This window comes from Drosophila ananassae, chromosome 2R, assembly GCF_017639315.1.
Source record: "Drosophila ananassae strain 14024-0371.13 chromosome 2R, ASM1763931v2, whole genome shotgun sequence".
Taxonomy (NCBI): domain Eukaryota; kingdom Metazoa; phylum Arthropoda; class Insecta; order Diptera; family Drosophilidae; genus Drosophila; species Drosophila ananassae.
The window spans coordinates 4,487,819-4,508,288 of record NC_057928.1 but is presented as its reverse complement, the minus strand read 5'-3'; the positions used below and the strand labels follow the sequence as shown (position 1 = coordinate 4,508,288).

Below are 20,470 nucleotides of genomic sequence, written 5' to 3'. Positions count from 1 at the left end.
TATCGCACTTGAGCACAAGAGAATGTCGCATATATATTTATTTAAATAATTTAAACTTATTTTTGCATTCATCTGGTATTCATCCGGGCCCAGTCTTCCTTTCACTGACTGAATCTGTGAACCAAGAGCTGCCACTTAAACGGATTAAATTCTCTGCCTTTGGTCACACAAATTTGAAACCGTCCCAATGTCCTGGTTTCTGGGGTTCAGGCTTTAGGACATTCTAGCAGAATAACGGTAACTGGTAACACTGGCCGGCGCACTTCCAAAGTCTAACGATGTTTTACTACACCCACCATCCACTGTTGACGCGGTAAACCAAGACCGAAAAATCGATTGTGTCCGCGTTGTTATTTTTGTTTTGGTTCGCGGTCGCTCGCCTTGTTTTTACTTTGCAGCCCCGGCCAAATGACTCATGTCAGAGGCCACAATGAAAAACCACAATAAGTACGCAAAGTTGCCTCAAGACATCGACCTGAGTTTCCACAACGATTTGGACCTACTGCCGGACACGGCTGCCGATATCGACGTTAACATAGATGCGAATACGGATGTCGCTGCTCTCAACCTAAATGTATGCACGTCTTTGGAATTGGACGACGAGGACAACAAGGACAACGAGATACTTTTCGCCTCCGGCGGCGTATCAGGTGGGGGCGTCGGCTGCGAGGGTAGTTTAGGTGTTGCTCCTTTGGTAACGGAAACCTCCGTGGCATCGGGTCAGCAGAACAAGCGGAAGCAGCACTCAGACCAGCAGCTCCTTGCAAAGAGAAAAATTTGCGGTCTTAGCAGTGACAGTGTGATTAAGGTGAGTCTAGAACGATCCAAACCCGAATCCACTTCCAGTGCTATATGTTAGGTACCAAGCATCTGCAACAAAATACAACAACAAAGGAAACGAAAAAAATCGATATGCGACAAAGAAGTTTTCTGCCATTTGTTGCAACACGGAAAGTTAACTACATACATAAATGTATGGTTTCTTCCTGGCCTTCTGAACTTTGGGAAGGCCCAACGGTCAACGGTTGATGGTGTATGATTTGAATATATGTATTAAAAAAATATTCAAACTATATAAAAAAATGTACATACATATGTACATATTATAGTGGCTTGGAAAATGTAGGATACCAACAAAAGAAACATAATATTCTTATAATTCCTTTTATAATGTATATATGTACATATGTGTTATGAATATTTAGGGATGTCTTATTTGATTGACAGTCAATTTTTCGCGATTATATTTATATGTACCTAAATATATCTGCGTATCGATGATGCCGAATACTTTGAATTTTCCCTGCTCGTTAGTTCCTCAACGTGTGTATTATCCACCCCGATAATGAATTATCAATAAATTTAATAAATGATTAACATTCATTTATAAACTTTGCAAAATTAAGTTTCATTTCAATTTTTAAAAAGATGGTCCTTAGTGAAAGTATATGATTTACCGAGTCACATTTTTGCGTATATGAAATTATGAAATTTGGCATATCGAATTATTTTGTCCAAAGAGGAATCCACTGAAGCTCCCATCCTTCTAACTTGAAAAACAACGAAGTTATGGCATTTCCGATCAATCAGTTATATGACAGCTATAGGATATAGTTGACGTCGGTCGTTCCGACTTATATACTGCCTGCAAAGGAAAGAAGGATGTGTGCAAAGTTTCAACTCGATAGCTTTAAGTTTGCGTACTAGTTTGCGTAGAAACAGACAGACGGACAGACGGACATGCTCATATCGACTCAGGAGGTGATCCTGATCAAGAATATATATACTTTATAGGGTCGGAGATATCTCCTTCACTGCATTGCACACTTTTGACCAAAATTATAATACCCTCTGCAAGGGTATAAAAAGGAATTCAGCCTTATGGTGTAAACTTTCTATTTCGAAATATGTGAGAATAGGTTCAAATGAGTACTTGTATTACATGTGTTGTCCCCTTAATTTTATTGAAATTGTAGCTTAGCAAACGTATTTTTCGTATCGCAAATATCTATCGGTCGATCCTTATGGGAATTTTCAAAACCATCAAAAGCAAATCCTTATGATAACTATAAACAATAATAGAATCCATGGAGAATCTAGTTATTCAATTTTTCTGATCGTTTAGCATTATGGCAGCTATAGGATATAGTCGGACGATCTTTATTAATTGTCTAAAGAAAACTTCCAAATGTATATCTCATCAAGTCCCAACTTTTAAAAACCCTCATGTCATGACTTTTTGGATCGATACGTTAGTAAAGGATAAAGTCGACCTGCCGTTTCGACTTATATACTGTGTAAAAACTTTGAAGTCGATAGCATTGACAGTCAGAGACAGACGGACAGGCATACATCGACGCAGGAATTTATCCTTCTCAAAAATATATGTACATATAAATTTTATAGGGTCGGAGATGCATTTTCCTCGTCGTACACTTTTGACAAAAATTATAAAGGGATAAAAAGCGTTATAACGTGAGTTTAGCAAAGTCCGTAAATGAGATGTAGTCTAAATTAAAAAAAAATTTGTTTTTTCTAGTTTTTTTTTTGAATATGTGGCTTTGGATTCATATATACTATTCACGATACATTATAAAAAAAAATAGCATTTTAATATATTGCTTGATTTTTTAGCTAATAATTTTGGCCCTTAAGACCGATCCCAAATTTCCTATAGTGTCACCGTGTCATAAAGCAGTTTACACATTGTGTACACTCATGGTTGTGGCAGGTGTCACTCAACCACACATGTCAAAATATTGAATAGATTATTGACAAGTTTCCTTCTCCATGAAATTGAGATTCGCACCGACCAATTGCACATAGGGATCAATTTGAAAAAGAATCGTATTTCGAACTTTTTGCTATACAATGGAATGATAAAAAGTGGTTAAGTAAAAGATGTTCAGTTAATTTAATTTTTTCGGACGTAGTCGGCGGAAGTATTCGTACAGTAAACGTCACATAAAAAACTTTAGATTTTTTCCATTAAACGCATTAGAAAAAATGAAACAGCACAATCACTTCGAAACGAATTCGGTAAATTTTTCGACTTCATGTTATAAATACACATGAATACATATATACTTAATGTATGATCCAAATTTTTAACTATATTTTAACTATAAACCGGCTTTAACATGGCATGACCCCACTAATATTAAAAATAACATTGTATAGAAATTTAAATGCCCATGCATATGTACATATGTACGTATGTAAGTATTAAATGTACATTTTTATTATACATTTTTTTTTATATAAATTTTTATTATACTCCAAAAATTCCTTTGAAGTATCTATTTTTTAAACAGTCCCTTGTTGTTGCATACTTTTGTCTATTTTTGAATAAACAACTCAATAAGTCATCAAAAAATAAAATTTTACTGACTTTGTTTTATGGTTATAAAGTTTGGCATTGAAACGTTTCCAAAAAACATTTCTGATCAGGCGCCACATGAGACTTAATTTTTTGGGGCGGGATAAAAGAGGGAAAACAAATCGCATTTAACTAGCAATGTACCAATGGTAGGATAATAAATCTTCCTATGCTCTAATCTTATCATGTTCTACATTTTTGTGTCTATCCTTGATCACGTCTATCTTTCAATTTATTTTTTATCTATTCATTTTCATATATTATATATCAATCAATTTCAAGCTATCATTATTCTATTTATGCAAACTATTCTTAACTTGCCCCAATATAGCGATTGAACCGCTCTGTAAAAACGTATTTTGCAAAAAATGGTATTCTAAGCGCATATTATATGAAAAACAAGGCTCTTCTCGAATAGCCAGCCTCCGACGGAATCCTTTGATAACAGATATATTTTTCTAGTGACCTCAGTTTTCAATAAGAAGTTTTGAAATACGAGGTTTTTAGGTTTCGCAACCGTATTTTTAAAAAGTAAGAGGGGGGAGTTTTGGGATTTTAAATTTTTTCCACCTTTTCGTTGAGTTTAGCTTCAGTCAAAATTTGCTCAAATGTCACAAACGCGTTTTTTAAGGAAGCGGCACCCACCGTCAAATGTTCCACCCTTGGGCATTGATTCCATATTTCCGCAGCCTCAAGGAACCCAGGAAGGGAATGCGACGACATCTAACGGGCTATGCAGTAGTACAGTGGAAACTCGGAGAAAAGAAAGAAACAATGAGATTAATAATGATTCAATGACAAATGTCGCGTCAAATGTTACCGTTAACAATTACGACAAGGCGAAGAAGGACCAGGAGTTTCTTCACCAGGTGAGGGGCTATGAAAAGCCATCTTGATTGACAAATGGTGAATAAGCGTGATTATATTCGCAATGACTGCTTTGTTACCAATCGGATTCATTAAAATCGATTTTGCGACAATTCTACAAAAACTACTATAACAATCCTCTTTCAATTATTTCAACGTCAGTCATATCCGCGTGATTCAATCCGGTTCACGTAATAAGGCTAAAGTTATGCAAAACACAAAAATTTAGGTACTATTGAAAAACAAAATCTCATCCATTATTTTACCTGTGGGTAAATAACACAGCCTTTAACTCTATAGTATATGTAGGCATAAGTATACATATGTAGATTGTGTAATAGGAGCTTAAGGGGTTACATGGGTTTTACGAGCCAAAAAACAGCCTATTTTCAATAATTTTTTTATTGTGATACTTTTAACTAAAAAGTTGGAAAGCTCAGCCATTGTCATTTTCGGCGAAATTAAACCCGCGAATGATCAAAGGAAAAGCCAAAATAATGAAAATTGGATTTTTTGCAAAGGGTATTAAAAAAATAATTGACGAAAATGTTGGCGCATTTTTATATTTAAAATAGGAATATTTAAAATATTGAAACAATCTTATGTTCATTTACCTGTTTGATGTATTATGAAGGACTGTTTAAAATATTTGAGTTTTATTTTTAATTTTAAAGCGTTTAAAGTTTTTAGTCAGAAGGAAAAGTTTAAATTCAAAAAAAATTATAGTTTTTGGAACCGCATGTAACCCCTTTATGCGGTTTGGTCTGTACCAGGTAGATATACAAATTTGTAGTGATTGTTTACTGCAATTTCTGATACATACTAATCGAGCAATAGCCAAACTATTAGAAAATCTCTCACGCGTCAGGTGTAATTCGAGAGATTTGCATATACTAATTAAAAGGTAATGGCAAACAATGAATTGAATGTTAAAAAATTTTCGAAGCCATAATTAAGGCTCACCACATCGATTAAGTGAGATAGGAGATGCCTTTAAATAAAGTAATTAGCTGTTTAAAACAACTGCAAGCGATACGATACTTAGTGGCGATAGTATCCGCATTGATCTTGACGTCCCACCCACTTCCAAATGGAATTACTGCAATCAATGTAGTTTTCCCAACATCTCCCCATTACTCTTTTGAATTACGAGAGATTCGCGTCAACAGCACCTTCAGGGCTGTTAGCGCTTCCCTCGACGTAAAAAGTTTACTCGATGTCTGTAAACATTCATGATCGTGTTTCGTCGCTGTCAGTGTTGCCAACTATTGATCGTCAATTATAGCTGAATAGACTAACTAAACTAGCAAAAAAACAGCTAGATTTCTTAATTCATAAATGAAAATACTGTTGATATTTTTTAATTAAATCTTATCCAAGTAGATAGTGTTATATCAAAGGTGACATACAATACTATATAAACCAATCGAATAACTATGTTAAAATTAAGGATTTTTGTTAGATGTCTTGTTAGATGGATGCTCTTAAAACATACATTTTTATGGTTGCGGATTTCGGGCATCAAAGTCAGCCTAATGCATTTTGCTTAAACTGGTCTTGTAATTTCTTAGGTAATTCTTAAATCAATGATGACAACGATAAAAAGAACTTTATTTTACTTTTGTTTCGTAAAGTTATGTAAAACTGTAATTGGACATTAAAAAAAAAAAAATTGGAAAAATTGTCAATATTTTTTCTAAAGTAATCACAATTATTTTGGTCAAATGACCTTGTAACAAATCTTTAAGTGAACACTTAAAATGGCTAAATTTTAGCGGGAAATTAGCTAAGTTGGCATATTTTGTTCATGATCCCCTTTCGTCATGCTTAAAAGAATTGGGAGAAATAGTAGAAAAAAAGTCCAACCAAACGCGTTCTAGAGAATCAAGCCAGGAAATCCCGGCTCCATGTGACAGAGTGAAGTTTCTCCCGACGCTGCCGATTGTCGCGTGAGTTCCACAAAAATGCTGGTCTTTTTGCCGCTCTTTCGCGACGTGTTTGTGCTTCATTGTTTCCTCTCAGCTTCGTTATTGTTTTGTTTTACTGAACTGTGATTGTCACCTTTCGTTCATTGCAGTGCTTCTGCCGCTGATGTTTTGTCTGTCCACATCTCATTAGTTTTTTATCGCTCCACTCACAGCCTCGCTCACATATGTATGTAGATACATGGCGTGCTGTCACTCCGCCAGTCAATTAATTCATTTTCCTAACCATGTACCTACCTGAGCGCAACCCATTCCATTAGTCGTGTTCCGAGCTTCTGAAGCAACACCGGGGCCATCTATGTACCTATCGCCGCTTCAAAAATATCCGTTCAGGAATAAGGTTTCGTGCGGTCCTTCGTCCTAAGACACATCCCAAGTCTGTTTATAAGTGATAGTTGTGCCAATTAATCAGTCAATAACTTTGAAAGAAAAAGAACACCAGCATCCCCCAAGAAATACCTGTGCGGCAGAGCCCAAACGACGGAGCCACGTTATCGTTTTTGTAATGAGCAATACCAATTCTTCGGATTCCGTTGTCTGAAGTTGCATTTCTTGATTTATTTTCACAAATACCGATTTGTCGATATGTGTACATTTACACTTCCCCATTAGATGAGGTGACTTGAAATCTTGGTTCTAAAGCGGTGCACGTAGTATGTGCGTTGGTATACAACTTCAAGCCGTAAACGTTGTTATTCATGTTGGAGTCTCGTGCGTGACCGAGAAGATAAAACAAGCCACTACCATAAACGCTCCAGAATCGGCCGGAACTGATTGCTGTTCAGTGGGGCTGCAGTTGCAGTGAATGGGTGGGCTGGCATCCACTCCGTGCTGATAAGAATTGCCCCATTGTAGCGGATTCAATTCTATCAAGATGATAGTCATCAATGCCTCTGACGTAAGTGGTACACCTATCATAAAAGCACACTTAGGCAGACGAGCACTAATTTGAGTTTATACATACATATATACATCAGATTTGATTCGCGGTGTTGGTTTGAATTTTAGTTAGTTCTATGTGATTGTTTGTGTCGGCCTCCAAGGGGGGGGTTTCTCATCTAATAGTCCCTATTTCTTCCAGAGCTATCCGATAGGTTCTATATACTAACGATAATAATTTACTATACCTGAACAATAGTAAATATTAAGCTAACACCTAGTTCACTTAAAATTATTTGATTTTAATCCGGTTTACTGTACTTGCCATTGGGCTTTAATTATACAACTTATTATAATTCTATTATATATTATATATTATACGTTCTAAGAATTAAATGCTACAATAACAAATAATAGTCTTTTTCTGATTCTGTTTTTATTTAAATAAATTGTGTATATTCTTTCTAAAACATTTTTTTTAATCGTTTTTTGATTGGTACTGGATTAAAAATTTATATAATTCGTAATTGATTAAAAAAATCTAACGGTTTTCTTTTTCTTTAATTTTTTTAGACGGGTCTCACACTTACACCTGAAATGCTTCTTTCCACGTCGGAATCATCCACGCATAGCGCCTCGGAAGTGGCTGGGCGACTGCAGGTCGACGTGCGGACCGGTCTCAAATGGACGGAGGCAAAGTACCGGGCCAAGATCATCGGTCATAACGAGCTCTTGCTTCTTGAGGAGGACCCTACCTGGAAGAAGTACATTGAGCAGTTCAAGAATCCACTTATCCTACTACTTTTAGGATCGGCTTTGGTGTCCGTAATCATGAAGCAGTTCGACGATGCTGTTAGCATAACCATTGCTATTCTGATAGTGGTTACGGTGGCTTTCATTCAGGAATACCGCTCCGAGAAAAGTCTAGAGGAGCTAAAGAAACTAGTTCCTCCTGAGTGTCATTGTCTTCGCGAGGGCAGGTTGGACACATTTCTGGCTCGCGAATTGGTTCCCGGCGATGTGGTATACCTTAACGTAGGCGACCGCGTGCCTGCTGATGTTCGACTTTTTGAAGCTGTAGACCTCTCTATCGATGAAAGCAGCTTTACTGGAGAGACTGAGCCCGCACGAAAAATTACTGATGTCCTTTTGAACAACTCGAACGTAAAGGACCACAGCAACATGAAGAATATAGCGTTCATGGGTACTTTAGTGCGATGCGGCAATGGGAAAGGCATTGTAGTTAGCACTGGAGAGCGCAGCGAGTTTGGTGAGGTGTTTAAGATGATGCAGGCCGAAGAGGCCCCGAAGACACCACTGCAGAAGTCGATGGATATTCTTGGCGCTCAACTAAGTTTTTATTCCTTCCTAATCATCGGCGTCATCATGTTGCTAGGCTGGTTGCAGGGCAAGCCGCTCTCAGAGATGTTTAACATTAGTGTCTCTCTCGCGGTGGCTGCTATACCTGAGGGTCTACCAATTGTTGTCACGGTAACGCTTGCGCTGGGCGTAATGAGGATGGCTAAACAGAATGCGATCGTTAAAAAGCTACCCACCGTTGAAACTTTGGGTTGTGTAAACGTGATTTGCTCGGATAAAACTGGCACCCTCACTAAGAACGAGATGACGGCAACCATTATCATAACTTCAGACGGTTACATGGCTGATGTAACCGGTGCCGGTTATAACGACCAGGGAGAGATCCACATCCGGCATTGCAACAATGTGGAGATGGCAAAAACCAACATTACGAATCTTCTAGAGATAGGGGCAGTCTGTAATAACGCATATATTCAAAACGGTACGTTACTTGGCCAACCTACAGAAGGCGCTTTGGTAGCCGTGGCTATGAAAAATGGTATGTATGCCACGGCTGAAAACTATGTGCGCATCCAAGAGTACCCCTTTAGCTCGGAACAGAAAATGATGGCCGTTAAGTGTATCCAAAAATATAACAACAACAAGGAGGAGATATTCTTTGCTAAGGGAGCGCTTGAGACTTTGTTACCCCAGTGCACTAAGTACCAGTTCGGCACTCAGACTGTGCCTTTAACCAAACAGAACGAGGCTGAATTTTTGGCCGAAGCTTACGAGATAGGTCGCAAAGGACTTCGTGTACTTGCACTTGCCAAAGGCCGGTCTATGCAGGACCTAATATACTGTGGACTCGTAGGCATTACTGATCCACCTAGGCCGCTTGTGAGAGAGTCCATTGAGATGCTGATGCAAAGCGGTGTACGTGTCAAAATGGTCACTGGAGATGCACAGGAAACAGCCTTGGCTATCGGTAAGATATTAACTGTAACAAGTTGAATTAACATTTTTCTCAGTTTTATATTTTTGATTTAAATATATACTCGTTGTCGAGCAAACTAGTAACGGCGAACTATTTTCGAAAATACAAAAGCGAAACGGAAAGACTCACCTAGATGTTGCCACACATCTAAAGTCTTTGATCGGATTTATCTAATCAACCTAATATGATATAAATCGTGTAATCTTAAAGTATTATACTCAAAGTTAATGCTCACGTACAAATTCAGTTTTACTTAGTATAATAATATAGAATATTAGAATAAAACTTTATAAAACGAAGAGAACGAAAGGTACGTAAAAAAAAAGCGAACGTTCTAAATAAATGACTTAAAGGTCAGACTTAAAGACCAATTTTGAGGTAAAAGAGGAAATGTAAATTAAATTGTTAAATAAAAAACATCGAAGTGTGGGGAGCACTTACCTGCTACATCTACTTACATGCTCTCGGGATGATTTTTAAGAAGCAATAAAGTAAACCTTCGCATCCTAAACCCAATGAATGCATGAATGAAGGAATTGAATTGAATTGAAAGAATGAAAACAAAAGACAAAAAAAAGAATCTTTCCAATTTCAATGTCGTTCTTTTATACATCTCTGAGTTCTGTCTCCATCTGTAAATTTAGAATTAAAATATTTTATATATGTTGTGTATTAAACTATGAGTTACCCCTTACATAGTATTAAGAAAAAAAATGTAAGCGTCCGGCTGACTTAGAGTAACTTGGAAATATTAACGCGGCCAGAATAGCCGACTAAAAGCTATAACTTGGACTTGGCTAGATTGGACTTTCTACGGATTTCATTTTCTACGTGGACGTACATTTAAATGTGATTTTCAAGAGTATTATTTGATATATTTTATTTAAATATAGCTATATTTTAAAAGTCTGTGAGATACTCGCATTGATATAAAATTTAATAATATATAAAATATAATATAATTATAATTTATTTGTAGCGAATCTCATCGGCATCGATACTATACATCATCAGACTTTATCTGGCCAAGAAATAGACCAAATGAACGAGCACCAACTGGACAAGGTGGCCAACAACGTGAGCGTTTTCTACCGTGTCTCCCCTCGCCACAAGTTGGAGATTGTAAAGTCTTTGCAGCGTACCGGCAATATAGTCGGCATGACAGGCGACGGGGTCAACGATGGGGTTGCTTTAAAAAAGGCGGATATTGGTATTGCAATGGGTAAGAATGGAACAGATGTTTGTAAAGAAGCTGCAGACATGATTTTGGTTAACGACGATTTCCACACAATTATGTGAGTACATGTGCATGTCATCAGCACATCAGTGGTGATCAAAAGGTAATCCGTAATAATCATTCTTTGTTTGCAGTGCTGCCATTGAGGAGGGGAAGGGCATATTCTACAATATTCGTAATTTTGTGCGCTTTCAACTTAGTACTTCAATCGCTGCTTTGGCCCTCATCGCCCTCGCCACACTAATGGACATTGCCAATCCACTTAATGCTATGCAAATTCTATGGATTAATATAATTATGGACGGGCCACCTGCACAGTCGCTGGGTGTAGAACCAGTTGATCATGACGTACTGAAGCAGAAGCCGCGCAATGTGAAACAACCGATGATTACGAAGGGTGTTGTAGCCAATGTTCTCCTTAGCGCAAGTATCATAGTACTGGGAACCTTATGGGTGTTTCAGCGCGAAATGGCTGATGGAACGCTAGGAAAAACAAAGCGGGATACAACCATGACCTTTACATGCTTTGTGTTTTTCGATATGTTTAACGCTCTGTCATGTCGCTCACAGACCAAGAGCGTGTTTACCATAGGTCTGACTACTAATCGTATGTTTCTATTGGCTGTTGCCTTCTCTATCGTTGGCCAAATGCTGGTCGTATATTTTCCGCCACTGCAAATGGTATTTCAAACGGAAGCTCTAACTCCATACGACATATTCTTCTTGGTCTCGCTTACATCGTCCGTGCTTATCGTATCGGAGGTGAAGAAATGGTTCGAACGCACAATGGAGCGAAAGATGTACAGCACCCGCTCCGACCTGGACTTCGTATGACACAACGCAAGCGCTAGAGATGAGTTGCACCCCAAAGCCGAGTAAATGAAAATATTTAATCACGAAAATTAAAACAAAACTATGCCAAAACAAAGCGAGGAGCATTGCGAAAGATGGTAGATATGAAGTAGAAAACGAAGAGCAGCGAAGTGTGTTTATTTTTTACATTTGGCGCCAAAAGTTTGAACAAAAATTTTCAATATTGGGTCCTCACTATTTTGGGTCCAGATGGGATTTTTACAAATTTGACGTAAGCCCACAGGTTTGTTCTTTGCTCTCTTTAATTTTTGATAGATTATAGTATTATTGTTTACAATATTCTAAACGTTATGTGTTAATTTTTAATTGTAATGCATTCTGTGTATTGTATGTAAGTAGACAATTTGTGAGCTGACTTATGCTTATTCTCTAGGGTTTTTTTTAATTTATTTCCAGTTTAAGTTTATAAAGAGCACACAATTTTTAAATATATTCCTTTCTCAATATCACGAATGGATTTAATTAAATTATCCGTTAGGCAAAAAGTCAATCATTTACTTTCAATGTTTTTTTTTATTATTGGTTGCACTTTATGCAAGTTAAGTTAATAAAAGTGTTTAGAATGCTGCAATTTTCGGCAAAACAGTTTGTGATATTATTTTAAGCATATATGCAAAAATTGGCCGCAAGTCAGCCAATCAACCAACGCAACTTGTGACATAAAATTTTTGTTGTGGCAATAAAATCAATCGCAATAAAAAATTGCTAACCACCAATTTATTTTTTAAATTTTTGAACCTTTTATATCCGCAATTATAGCTGAAAATAAATCAACTGTACTTGTATCACGATTTATATACATTTCGGTAAAAACAAATACTGCTGCTAAGGTCGTGGAATCCCAGAAAGTAAAATTGTAAATCTAATGCATGTGAGAAGCTGAAAAATAGGCAAGGCTTGGAAATGGTAATTTGGTAACTTTGTTTAATAATTTATTCGGTATTTGGAGAAATAAATTTTCGCAAATCAAAACTCTAGCGTTTCTGAACGCCATTGCTAAATAAAAGAATGATAAATAAAAGATGATGATTCAATTTTATGCTTTATTTGTTATACACCCAAAATAATATTCCATAGGTTTATTTTTAAATCAAAACCAAATAACAGCAATGTTGGGAAAATTCTATCAAAAAGTTAATATTCAAATTATTTGTTTTTATATTAATGGATTTAACAGGATAAAATGTATCAAACATTCTTCACTTTTCGAATTTGATTGAAATTAGAGGCAAGAAAATAAATAGATGTAAGACATCGAACGATTATTTAGTCATTAGATCAAAAAAATGTAGCTCAATATGTAAAATAAAATTTATATATAGAGAGCAATTTATTCAAATGATTATTGCTAGAAATGACCCAGGCTGACTAACTATTTATACTCCACAAATAATTTTGCCAATTCTATAACTGATCAAATTTTTCCACACATTTTATTCGGAACGTTGTTCGGTTCAGGGGAGCCCAAAGGATCTCCCTTATTTATAAGGAGTGAAGTACTGTTAGCCTGTGTTATAAAAACAGTACATGTGTAAATTCGAAATCTGTAGTATATTAAACTACCGAAATACCATGACATTCAATTCATATCATAAAATCTCAGAAATACTTACCCATCAATGGCGCTGCCACGTACACATAATTACATATATAGCATATCCGTTCGTAAAACGCAAAGTCACCTCACTTTCCATTAACATAAAACGCCTTCGACCAATTCGAGCTCAACTGGAAAACTTTAAATTATTTTTGGGTATTCCGCATTTAAAAGATTTTATGGCTACGACCATATTAATGGACCAATAAAAAAACAAATTGCAACATTTTTTTCGCATACGATATCACGCTAAGCTCTAAACATACGCACTCCATATATCATGGCAAAAAAAAAACGCAAAAACTACAAAAAAAAAAAAAAAAAACAATGTAATCCGATTTAAACAGGTATAAAGAAAATAAATAGGGGCGTACCCTAACAATTGAAACAAATATGGTACAACAAGGATTCTTTAACAATGCATGTTTTCCACTTTTACGTACAATAATTTCAAAAAAGTTAGAAAAATAAATGACTATTGCATTGTTTTATGAATTGTTCCCACTTACAACCCACCATAGAACATGTTCATATAGGCCACAATAATTTATATTTCCACCGAACAGAACAGTCGCGCACTAAGTACTTGTCTATGGTTTGGGTACGTCCTTGCAAATTAAAACAATACAACTAGGCACATTTACTTATATCTCATCCCAATGGTAACAATAATTAGAAAATTAAGTGTAGTAGTTAATGAGTAATTGAAAAAGAATATTTTCGGTATTCATAAATATCGAATTCATTAAATTAACTAAATAAATATTTATTCTCAACAGGTATGAAATAAACTCATATATCACAAAAATAATTGAAAAAGCAAAGAATAAAATTTAAACTTGGAATTAAAATGCCTAAATTAAATATAATTAATATTACAAAATAAGGTCGTATTCTTACTGTCAGTTTCTTACTGTCAAAGGATGAGCAACATTTCCCAAATATATATATATGTATGTGTATAAATGTCTAATGAAGTTGGCTATAAACAGTAGCACGATATAACGGATGTTAATTTAAGTTTGCCAGGACTTCTTCACCTACGAAATATTGAGAAAAATAAAATGTACAAACAGACGAAAAACCGAACAGTGTCATACATACCTTATTTGAAAGAAGCTTTTTCTAAAAAAAAATACTATTACTATCTGTGCTATTAAATATAAGCTTAAATAATATATCTAGAAACTTAAAATTGCAGACATCTTAGTTTGGTTAATATTTTCCCTTGGCTGTTTTTAGTTGAAACCTAAAATTTGTTTAAACACTAGTCGACTAACGATGCGCACATGTATTTACGTTAAATATTATGTTGAATTTTAAAAACCACATTAAGTCTGCAAATTTAAATAAAACTTAAACTATGAAATATCATTAAATAGTAGGTAAAAATTAAAATAAATCATATTTATCTTCAAAAACCCCAAAAGATATTTACTGAATAAAATTAAAATTACTTCATGTAGTGCAAATCAAAAGTTTATTTTGTGGGAAATCCATCAATGAAATGCCAGTTTCCATGGAAATCAATACAGTTTTTCGGTATTCGACGGTCGAACTGTGCAACTTTGGACCAGAAGCCATGACATTTCAACGTAAGCAAGGATTTTCACCATATTTGGGTATTTCTGGGCGCACCCCGCGGCCTTCGAAGGCCAAGGGACCGGTAAAAGACCGATCAGGCAGGTAGATGGACTCTGGTAGCTTTCTCTTAAAAGTAAAACATGTTGAATCTTTTTTAATATATATGCTTAGTGAATCGTTTCGGCTAGTTTCCTGTAATTTAATGCATTTTTAAGTACAACTATTAAATTAAAAGCTAAACGAAGTCCGAAGTGCCCGTCTGCCGTTAGTTCTTTTTCGAATTACGCGACAGTCTTTTTTATACCCTTAATTTTGGTCGAAAGTGTGCAGCGCATTGAATACATCTCCGATCCTATAAAGTATATGTATTCTTGATCAGGATCACCTCCTGACTCGATCTAAGCATGTCCGTTTGTCTGTCTGTTACTACGCAAAATAGTCTTCCAGTTTTAGAGCTATCGAGTTGATACATTGCACACATTCATATTTTCCTTGCAGGTGGTATATAAGTCGGAACGGGATCGGTCGACTATATTCTATAGCTGCCATATAAATAACTGATTGATCGGAAATGTCATTAGTTTGGTGTTTTTTAAGTTAGAGGGTTGGGACTTTCAACACATGTTTCAACACATCGGGCTATAAATAGTCCCCAACAAGCAGCAAAAAAAATATAATGATTATAAATATTTTATTATTACATTAATACATTTTATATAGTTTCACTTTGTTAAACTTACCTCAGCTGTATACCGATCTTGTAGTTCCATTACTTTTTTTAATGGCGGCGGATCCTAAGTTTCCTGACCTACTCGGACTCTTAAAAAATCATTGTTTCTAATACATAATATATTACACATTTTAGTTACAGCTCTCAAATACACTGGTTGCAAAATTTCCATTAAAATTTGAGGCCTAATGGAAAAATGTTTCAATTTTGAAAACCTCTTTCCAAGTCATTTTCTCAAATTTTTTAATATTATCCATTTTTATATTAATCTTAACAATGATAAAAAATTTGAGGTTGCCACTATTATTCAGTTTTAAGTAATAGTCATTCCAATCATAAGACTTTCAATAAAAATTATCCAAAGAATTTAACAACATTATTAAATGCATATGAAGCAAAATATTTAAAAAAAAATTTTAATCAAGATACTTTAAAGACATCCCATTTTAAAAACAATATTAAATAAATAAATAAATAAATTGATTAATGCAATCATCGGTATCACTTTTAGTGTTCGCTGAGATCCCATTAGAAAGCTCTTTCAAAAGAACTAGGATTGGAACGGATAAAAATGAAATTAATTTTTGGATATTCAATTTAAATTGTGGATTGGATTTTTTTTTAATTTGTTTTTTAAAATGATTTAGATATTAGATGTCAAACAAATGGTAAGTATTATTATACTTTATATAGAGTTTGGAAATAATCCTATGTTTTTAAGTTATAGAAAATGATTGAAAAAAAAATTATCTGAAGCAAAAATGCACCGTTGTTGCAACAACGCCAAGCAAACGCTTTGGGAGCTTTGGTGCAGCTTCTGCGCAAGCTCTTGTTATTCGGCATTGTCTTGGATCGGCCGCGGCATTTGTTTTGGGGTTAAATTGACCTATAATAAATATTGAAAATAGAAATGGAACCTTGTCTATTTAATTCGGCCGCTAACGTAACACATCCTACAGCATGCAGGTGTACTAAATTGCAGATAAAAATATTCTTATTCGACACGTGAAAAATAGACTTTTTCCTGAGACTTATATTTCAACTGACTTTCTATTTAATAACATTTTTTTCGATAATAGAACTGTTTTTGTTATATATTACCCATTTATTATCAATATGAAGCCGGTTGAAGATGATTCTAAGAACGAACGTCGTTCGTATGCGCACGAGAAGGTCCTGATGTACAGCAACAATGTCTTGATTGGAAATTGGTACAACAATCGATTTCAGGGCCCCGTATATACCGGAAGCACAATATTGCCCGGTCTGATGACAGAAAAGGGTTGCGAACAACACCAGTCGTGCACCCAAGCATCCTTCACAACTTTTGACTACACTCAATCCGTTCATGATCATTTGGTTACCAGAAATCGGATGTATGGTAACAAAGTTTCGCAAACTGGTGGTCTAAAACTTTATGATGCTGAGCAGTACTTCAACAACTACACTTCCATGAACACCCTTATGTATGACTTGTTCCCTAAACTGCGCCAGGAACAGAGCGCAAAAATGAGTGAAGCCGGTCAGTTACGCTACTCGCCAGTTAGGCTAGACGGACTGGATAGCTATGGAAACTACAGCATCGTTCATAACAAATTGCGTTGCAAGTTGGCAAAAGAACGACCACCTCGCGGTATAACTAGCTACAGAGGCGACTTTGTCGCCAAGAAGCCTGCAAGGCTCGATACCGAGGAGATGGGCGAGTGGGCGGTTGCTGATGAAGCTACCAGGAAAAGGGATCGTGATAAGTTTATTTTCCTTAACTGCAACATGCACGAAGACTTGAAAATTACATAGGTATAATGTAGTTTCGATCGAATAAATCGAAATTTTTGGTACTGGGTGTTTTTGGGACTGGAGGCGAATATTTGGGGTATCGTATCGGGTTCGAAGGAGGTAAGTAATTTAGTGTCTAGCTTTCGTATAGTTGTCATTTCAGTTTTTTTATAAGTGAAAACTGTAGTATTAAATTAAATAGAAAGTTATGATTATCTCAAGTCAAAAGTCTTTGACGGACGACAGGGCCTCGCCACAATACAGTCCGTCTGTGTTGATTGGAAACTGGGCGGAAAGGCGCTACGCAGTGGAGGAGCAGAGCAACGCCATCCTGCCTGGCATCCAAGTGGTTGGATGTGAACATCATCGGTCGCTCTACAAGGATTCATTCACGGAAGAAGATTTCGTTTCCCCCGATACAACGCCATTTTTCACGGAACACCGAAAGCTGGCCTATCAGAATTTTATGAAAAACGGGCGTTCCAATTTGAACCTGGTTGATAATGATTCTTTGAAGCGCAATTTCACCACAACTATGACCCTTGAGTTCCAGGAACTTCCTAGGCTAAGGATGTTACACGCTTGTAGAGATCATAACAAGATGGGGCCTCCTCAGCAGCCGTTTGAGGTCGATCGACTTCAGGCATTCGGTAATCTTACAAAGACCCACAACTATCTAAAGCGCTTCAAGTGCGAGAAACTTCTGTCGGAGCTTAGTTACATGCAAACAACGTATTCTGCTTTTTTCAACCGGGCTCGGAAGCGTCAGCCAATCTTTGAATTCGGTCCAGACTACGATGGCGTGGTAAAGTTTGATTTGGCATGCTAATAAATTTAATGTCGGAAAAACTGAAATTTATAATGTATTATTAAATATAAAATGTAGATGTATTGTAGTCTAAAATGCTAAATAAAAAATCGTGTGTAAAAGAAGTCGGTAATTTATATTACAAGATTCAATTTATTTCAAATCATTTTCTTGTATAATCATATGGTTTTTATAATTTAAGTAGTCCTTATAGTTTTGATGCCAGAAATTCATTGTGGTTTATTTTTTTTTGGTTGCATATGCCTAGGCAATGGCTTTTTTATTCTTTTAACCCTCTGTTTGGCTATTTTTTACTTTTTTGAGTTTTCATTTTGGAAATTAGTACAGCAAGAGACGGTTACAATATGTATTTTTTGTCTTGCCTTTGTTATAGAATATATATGTAAATATTAATTAATTATTACAAAAAGTAAAATTTTACGACATTAAACTAGACGACGCAATTTTTTTTTCATATAATTACTCGCTTAAATACTTTACTTTTGACTCGATATTTGCTTGCCTTAAAATCGTATTTTCTTACTTTTGAATTCCATAATTTTGGACTGCCATAATAGGTATCATTTTCTATTTCGAATATTTTTCATCTTTTTGGCTGATGATTATTTTTAAAATGATTCTTAAAATCTAAACCAATGGAAGGTGATTGGGGTTAAGCGTGTGGTGTTGTCAGTGGGTGTTTGGTGGTCAGATATTTTGTTGTTAGTTTTTCGGTTTTTGGTCTGAATATTGTATTTTTGATCAGGGATTTAGTGGTTATCTAGTTGGGAGGTGAATTCTGGAGTGGTTTGGAAATTGTTATAAATGTTCTGATTATATGTACGTATATATTTAGTTTCTTAATTTGCTTACAACAATTAAAATTTTGAATTTTATGCATTTTAGCGTTATTTAATTTCTTACTTTCATGACCGTGAATTTTGAGTTCAATTCTTTATTTCTCTTTATTCATAAAACTTTCAATTTTCACATTTAAAGTTGTTAACATCGTAGTGTTTTTATGTTTTAATTGATTTTTCTTATATGTAGTACCTAAAATAGTTATTTTTAGTATTACTTAAATTTTATGTCAAAAATGATGCTTAGGCATTTGACCTAAATTTAAGTTCAAATATTCTGTTTTTTTTGCTCCAAATAATGTAATTGAATGTGAATAACCATAGCATGGTTGCCATTATTCGAGTGTTCCTTGTCTTTAATTTTTGTTTTCAATAATTTTGGAATGACCGAGAGTATTGTTATAGCCGAGAACTTTTATATTTTTTGAATTTGCCGAGAAGGATTTTGTGTATAAGTGTATTTTGCCAAGATTTTAATCTGGTTTCATTCATTCATTGCCATTGGTAAATCGCCATTCCCTAGATTTGGATATCTGAACATTTTTGTCTTCGCCAAAAGCGAGATTTAGTCATCCAAAAGTTTATTTTATTTGAATACTTTAGGTTGAAAGTTTGCAATCTAGATTGTTATTTAAATATGTTGCCAGAGGAGTTTTGAGAAAATTGTATTATGTTGTTTCCAAATGCGTGTAAGGTATTATTTACCATCATACTGGTTCAGCGAAAACTAATATACATGAAATGAAATTGGAATATCAGTAACCTTCAAAATTCGCATTTATTATTTAATAAATCCGCATTTGTTTTTTATTCATTTTTTGCTTTTCTAAAGATTGTTGTTTAGCGTCAAACTCGGAGATGTTTTAAAAACTAACTTAGGATTGGTTCAGATCGAAAATAAATTTAGGTTTGAACTAAGATGTCACTTAATAGAAATAAAGTATTTATTTATGTTGAGTAGCCAGTTTTATTGTTTACAATATTATTATTGCTGTGCCAATAAATTTAATTTTTACCAGGAAAGTGAGATTTATTTTTTACATGTCTCTTGTCTCTTGTAATATAAAAATTTTTTTTTTGCTTTATTTTTTATTTTTTTTTTAGTTTGATTTTTATATTTATATGTATGTATTACATCTTTCTTACACTGAATTGTTAAGAAATTATACAAATTTAAATATAAAAATGTTTAACAATTTTTAGCTGTTGTTTCTGGTAATGCATTTCCCTCTTTAAAAAATATATGTATGTATATAGTCTGCTTGCTCTTGATTTATGCTTTGTTGTATACTTAAAATCGTCTCTATTTTATTATTCCACTTTTGATTCGGTTCTCATAATCTGCTACTGCTTTACCTATTAGTTGCTCAATTGGGTTGGTTTTGTTGCTGTCTGTTGTATAAAAGTCGTTCAATAAGAAAAACATGTTTATTGTACTATGGTTGCTGCTGCTCCGTAATCCGTTGCATTTTTGTTTTTTGTATATTGTGTAAATTAAGAGATTTATTCGGTTTATTGTTGTTTACATGTATCAGGCTATTGGCTAGTCCAGGCCAGGCAAGGGTCCTGAACCTGGCAGTATATTATCACTATTGCTTT

General features: G+C 35.1%; 2 protein-coding genes and 1 long non-coding RNA gene across 8 annotated transcripts; 2 read left to right on the top strand and 1 right to left on the bottom strand.

Annotated features, from left to right (window-relative positions):
- The first annotated feature begins 253 nt into the window (after nucleotides 1–253).
- Nucleotides 254–13,883, top strand: LOC6493863 (calcium-transporting ATPase type 2C member 1). Of its 6 annotated transcripts, none has more exons than XR_006507131.1 (5): nucleotides 254–808; nucleotides 7,684–9,397; nucleotides 10,386–10,701; nucleotides 10,778–11,739; nucleotides 12,276–13,883. XR_006507131.1 is itself a non-coding variant. In XM_044714957.1 (5 exons), exons 2-5 carry the CDS (start codon nucleotides 7,106–7,108, stop codon nucleotides 11,475–11,477), a joined length of 2,754 nt encoding a protein of 917 aa, XP_044570892.1. In that variant the 5' UTR covers nucleotides 6,050–6,195; nucleotides 6,844–7,105; the 3' UTR covers nucleotides 11,478–13,883. The 6 variants fall into 6 exon arrangements, 5 of the variants coding, with proteins under 5 accessions (XP_001958581.2, XP_014764579.2, XP_014764580.1 ...); XM_044714957.1 differs by lacking the exon at nucleotides 254–808 and adding exons at nucleotides 6,050–6,195; nucleotides 6,844–7,129 and having other exon boundaries at nucleotides 10,778–13,883; XM_001958545.4 differs by having other exon boundaries at nucleotides 10,778–13,883.
- LOC123257142 lies at nucleotides 3,873–6,825 on the bottom strand. Its single transcript, XR_006507132.1, has 2 exons — nucleotides 6,691–6,825; nucleotides 3,873–6,609 (listed from the first exon to the last, which is right to left on the bottom strand). It is a non-coding gene; the product is annotated as an uncharacterized LOC123257142 (long non-coding RNA).
- A 3,457-nt stretch (nucleotides 13,884–17,340) lies between the features above and the next one.
- Nucleotides 17,341–18,780, top strand: LOC6493865. The gene has a single exon (XM_001958547.4). It carries the CDS (start codon nucleotides 17,412–17,414, stop codon nucleotides 18,030–18,032), a length of 621 nt encoding a protein of 206 aa, XP_001958583.1. The 5' UTR covers nucleotides 17,341–17,411; the 3' UTR covers nucleotides 18,033–18,780.
- Nucleotides 18,781–20,470: the final 1,690 nt, after the last annotated feature.

Excerpts from the sequence above, each read along its gene's own strand:
- LOC6493865 (XM_001958547.4), top strand. The coding sequence starts at position 17,412 with ATGATTATCTCAAGTCAAAAGTCTTTGACGGACGACAGGGCCTCGCCA.
- LOC6493863 (XM_001958545.4), top strand. The coding sequence starts at position 416 with ATGTCAGAGGCCACAATGAAAAACCACAATAAGTACGCAAAGTTGCCT. Across the intron at positions 809-7,683 it reads GCAGTGACAGTGTGATTAAG|ACGGGTCTCACACTTACACC; the intron begins GTGAGTCTAGAA and ends TAATTTTTTTAG. Across the intron at positions 9,398-10,385 it reads GGAAACAGCCTTGGCTATCG|CGAATCTCATCGGCATCGAT; the intron begins GTAAGATATTAA and ends ATTTATTTGTAG.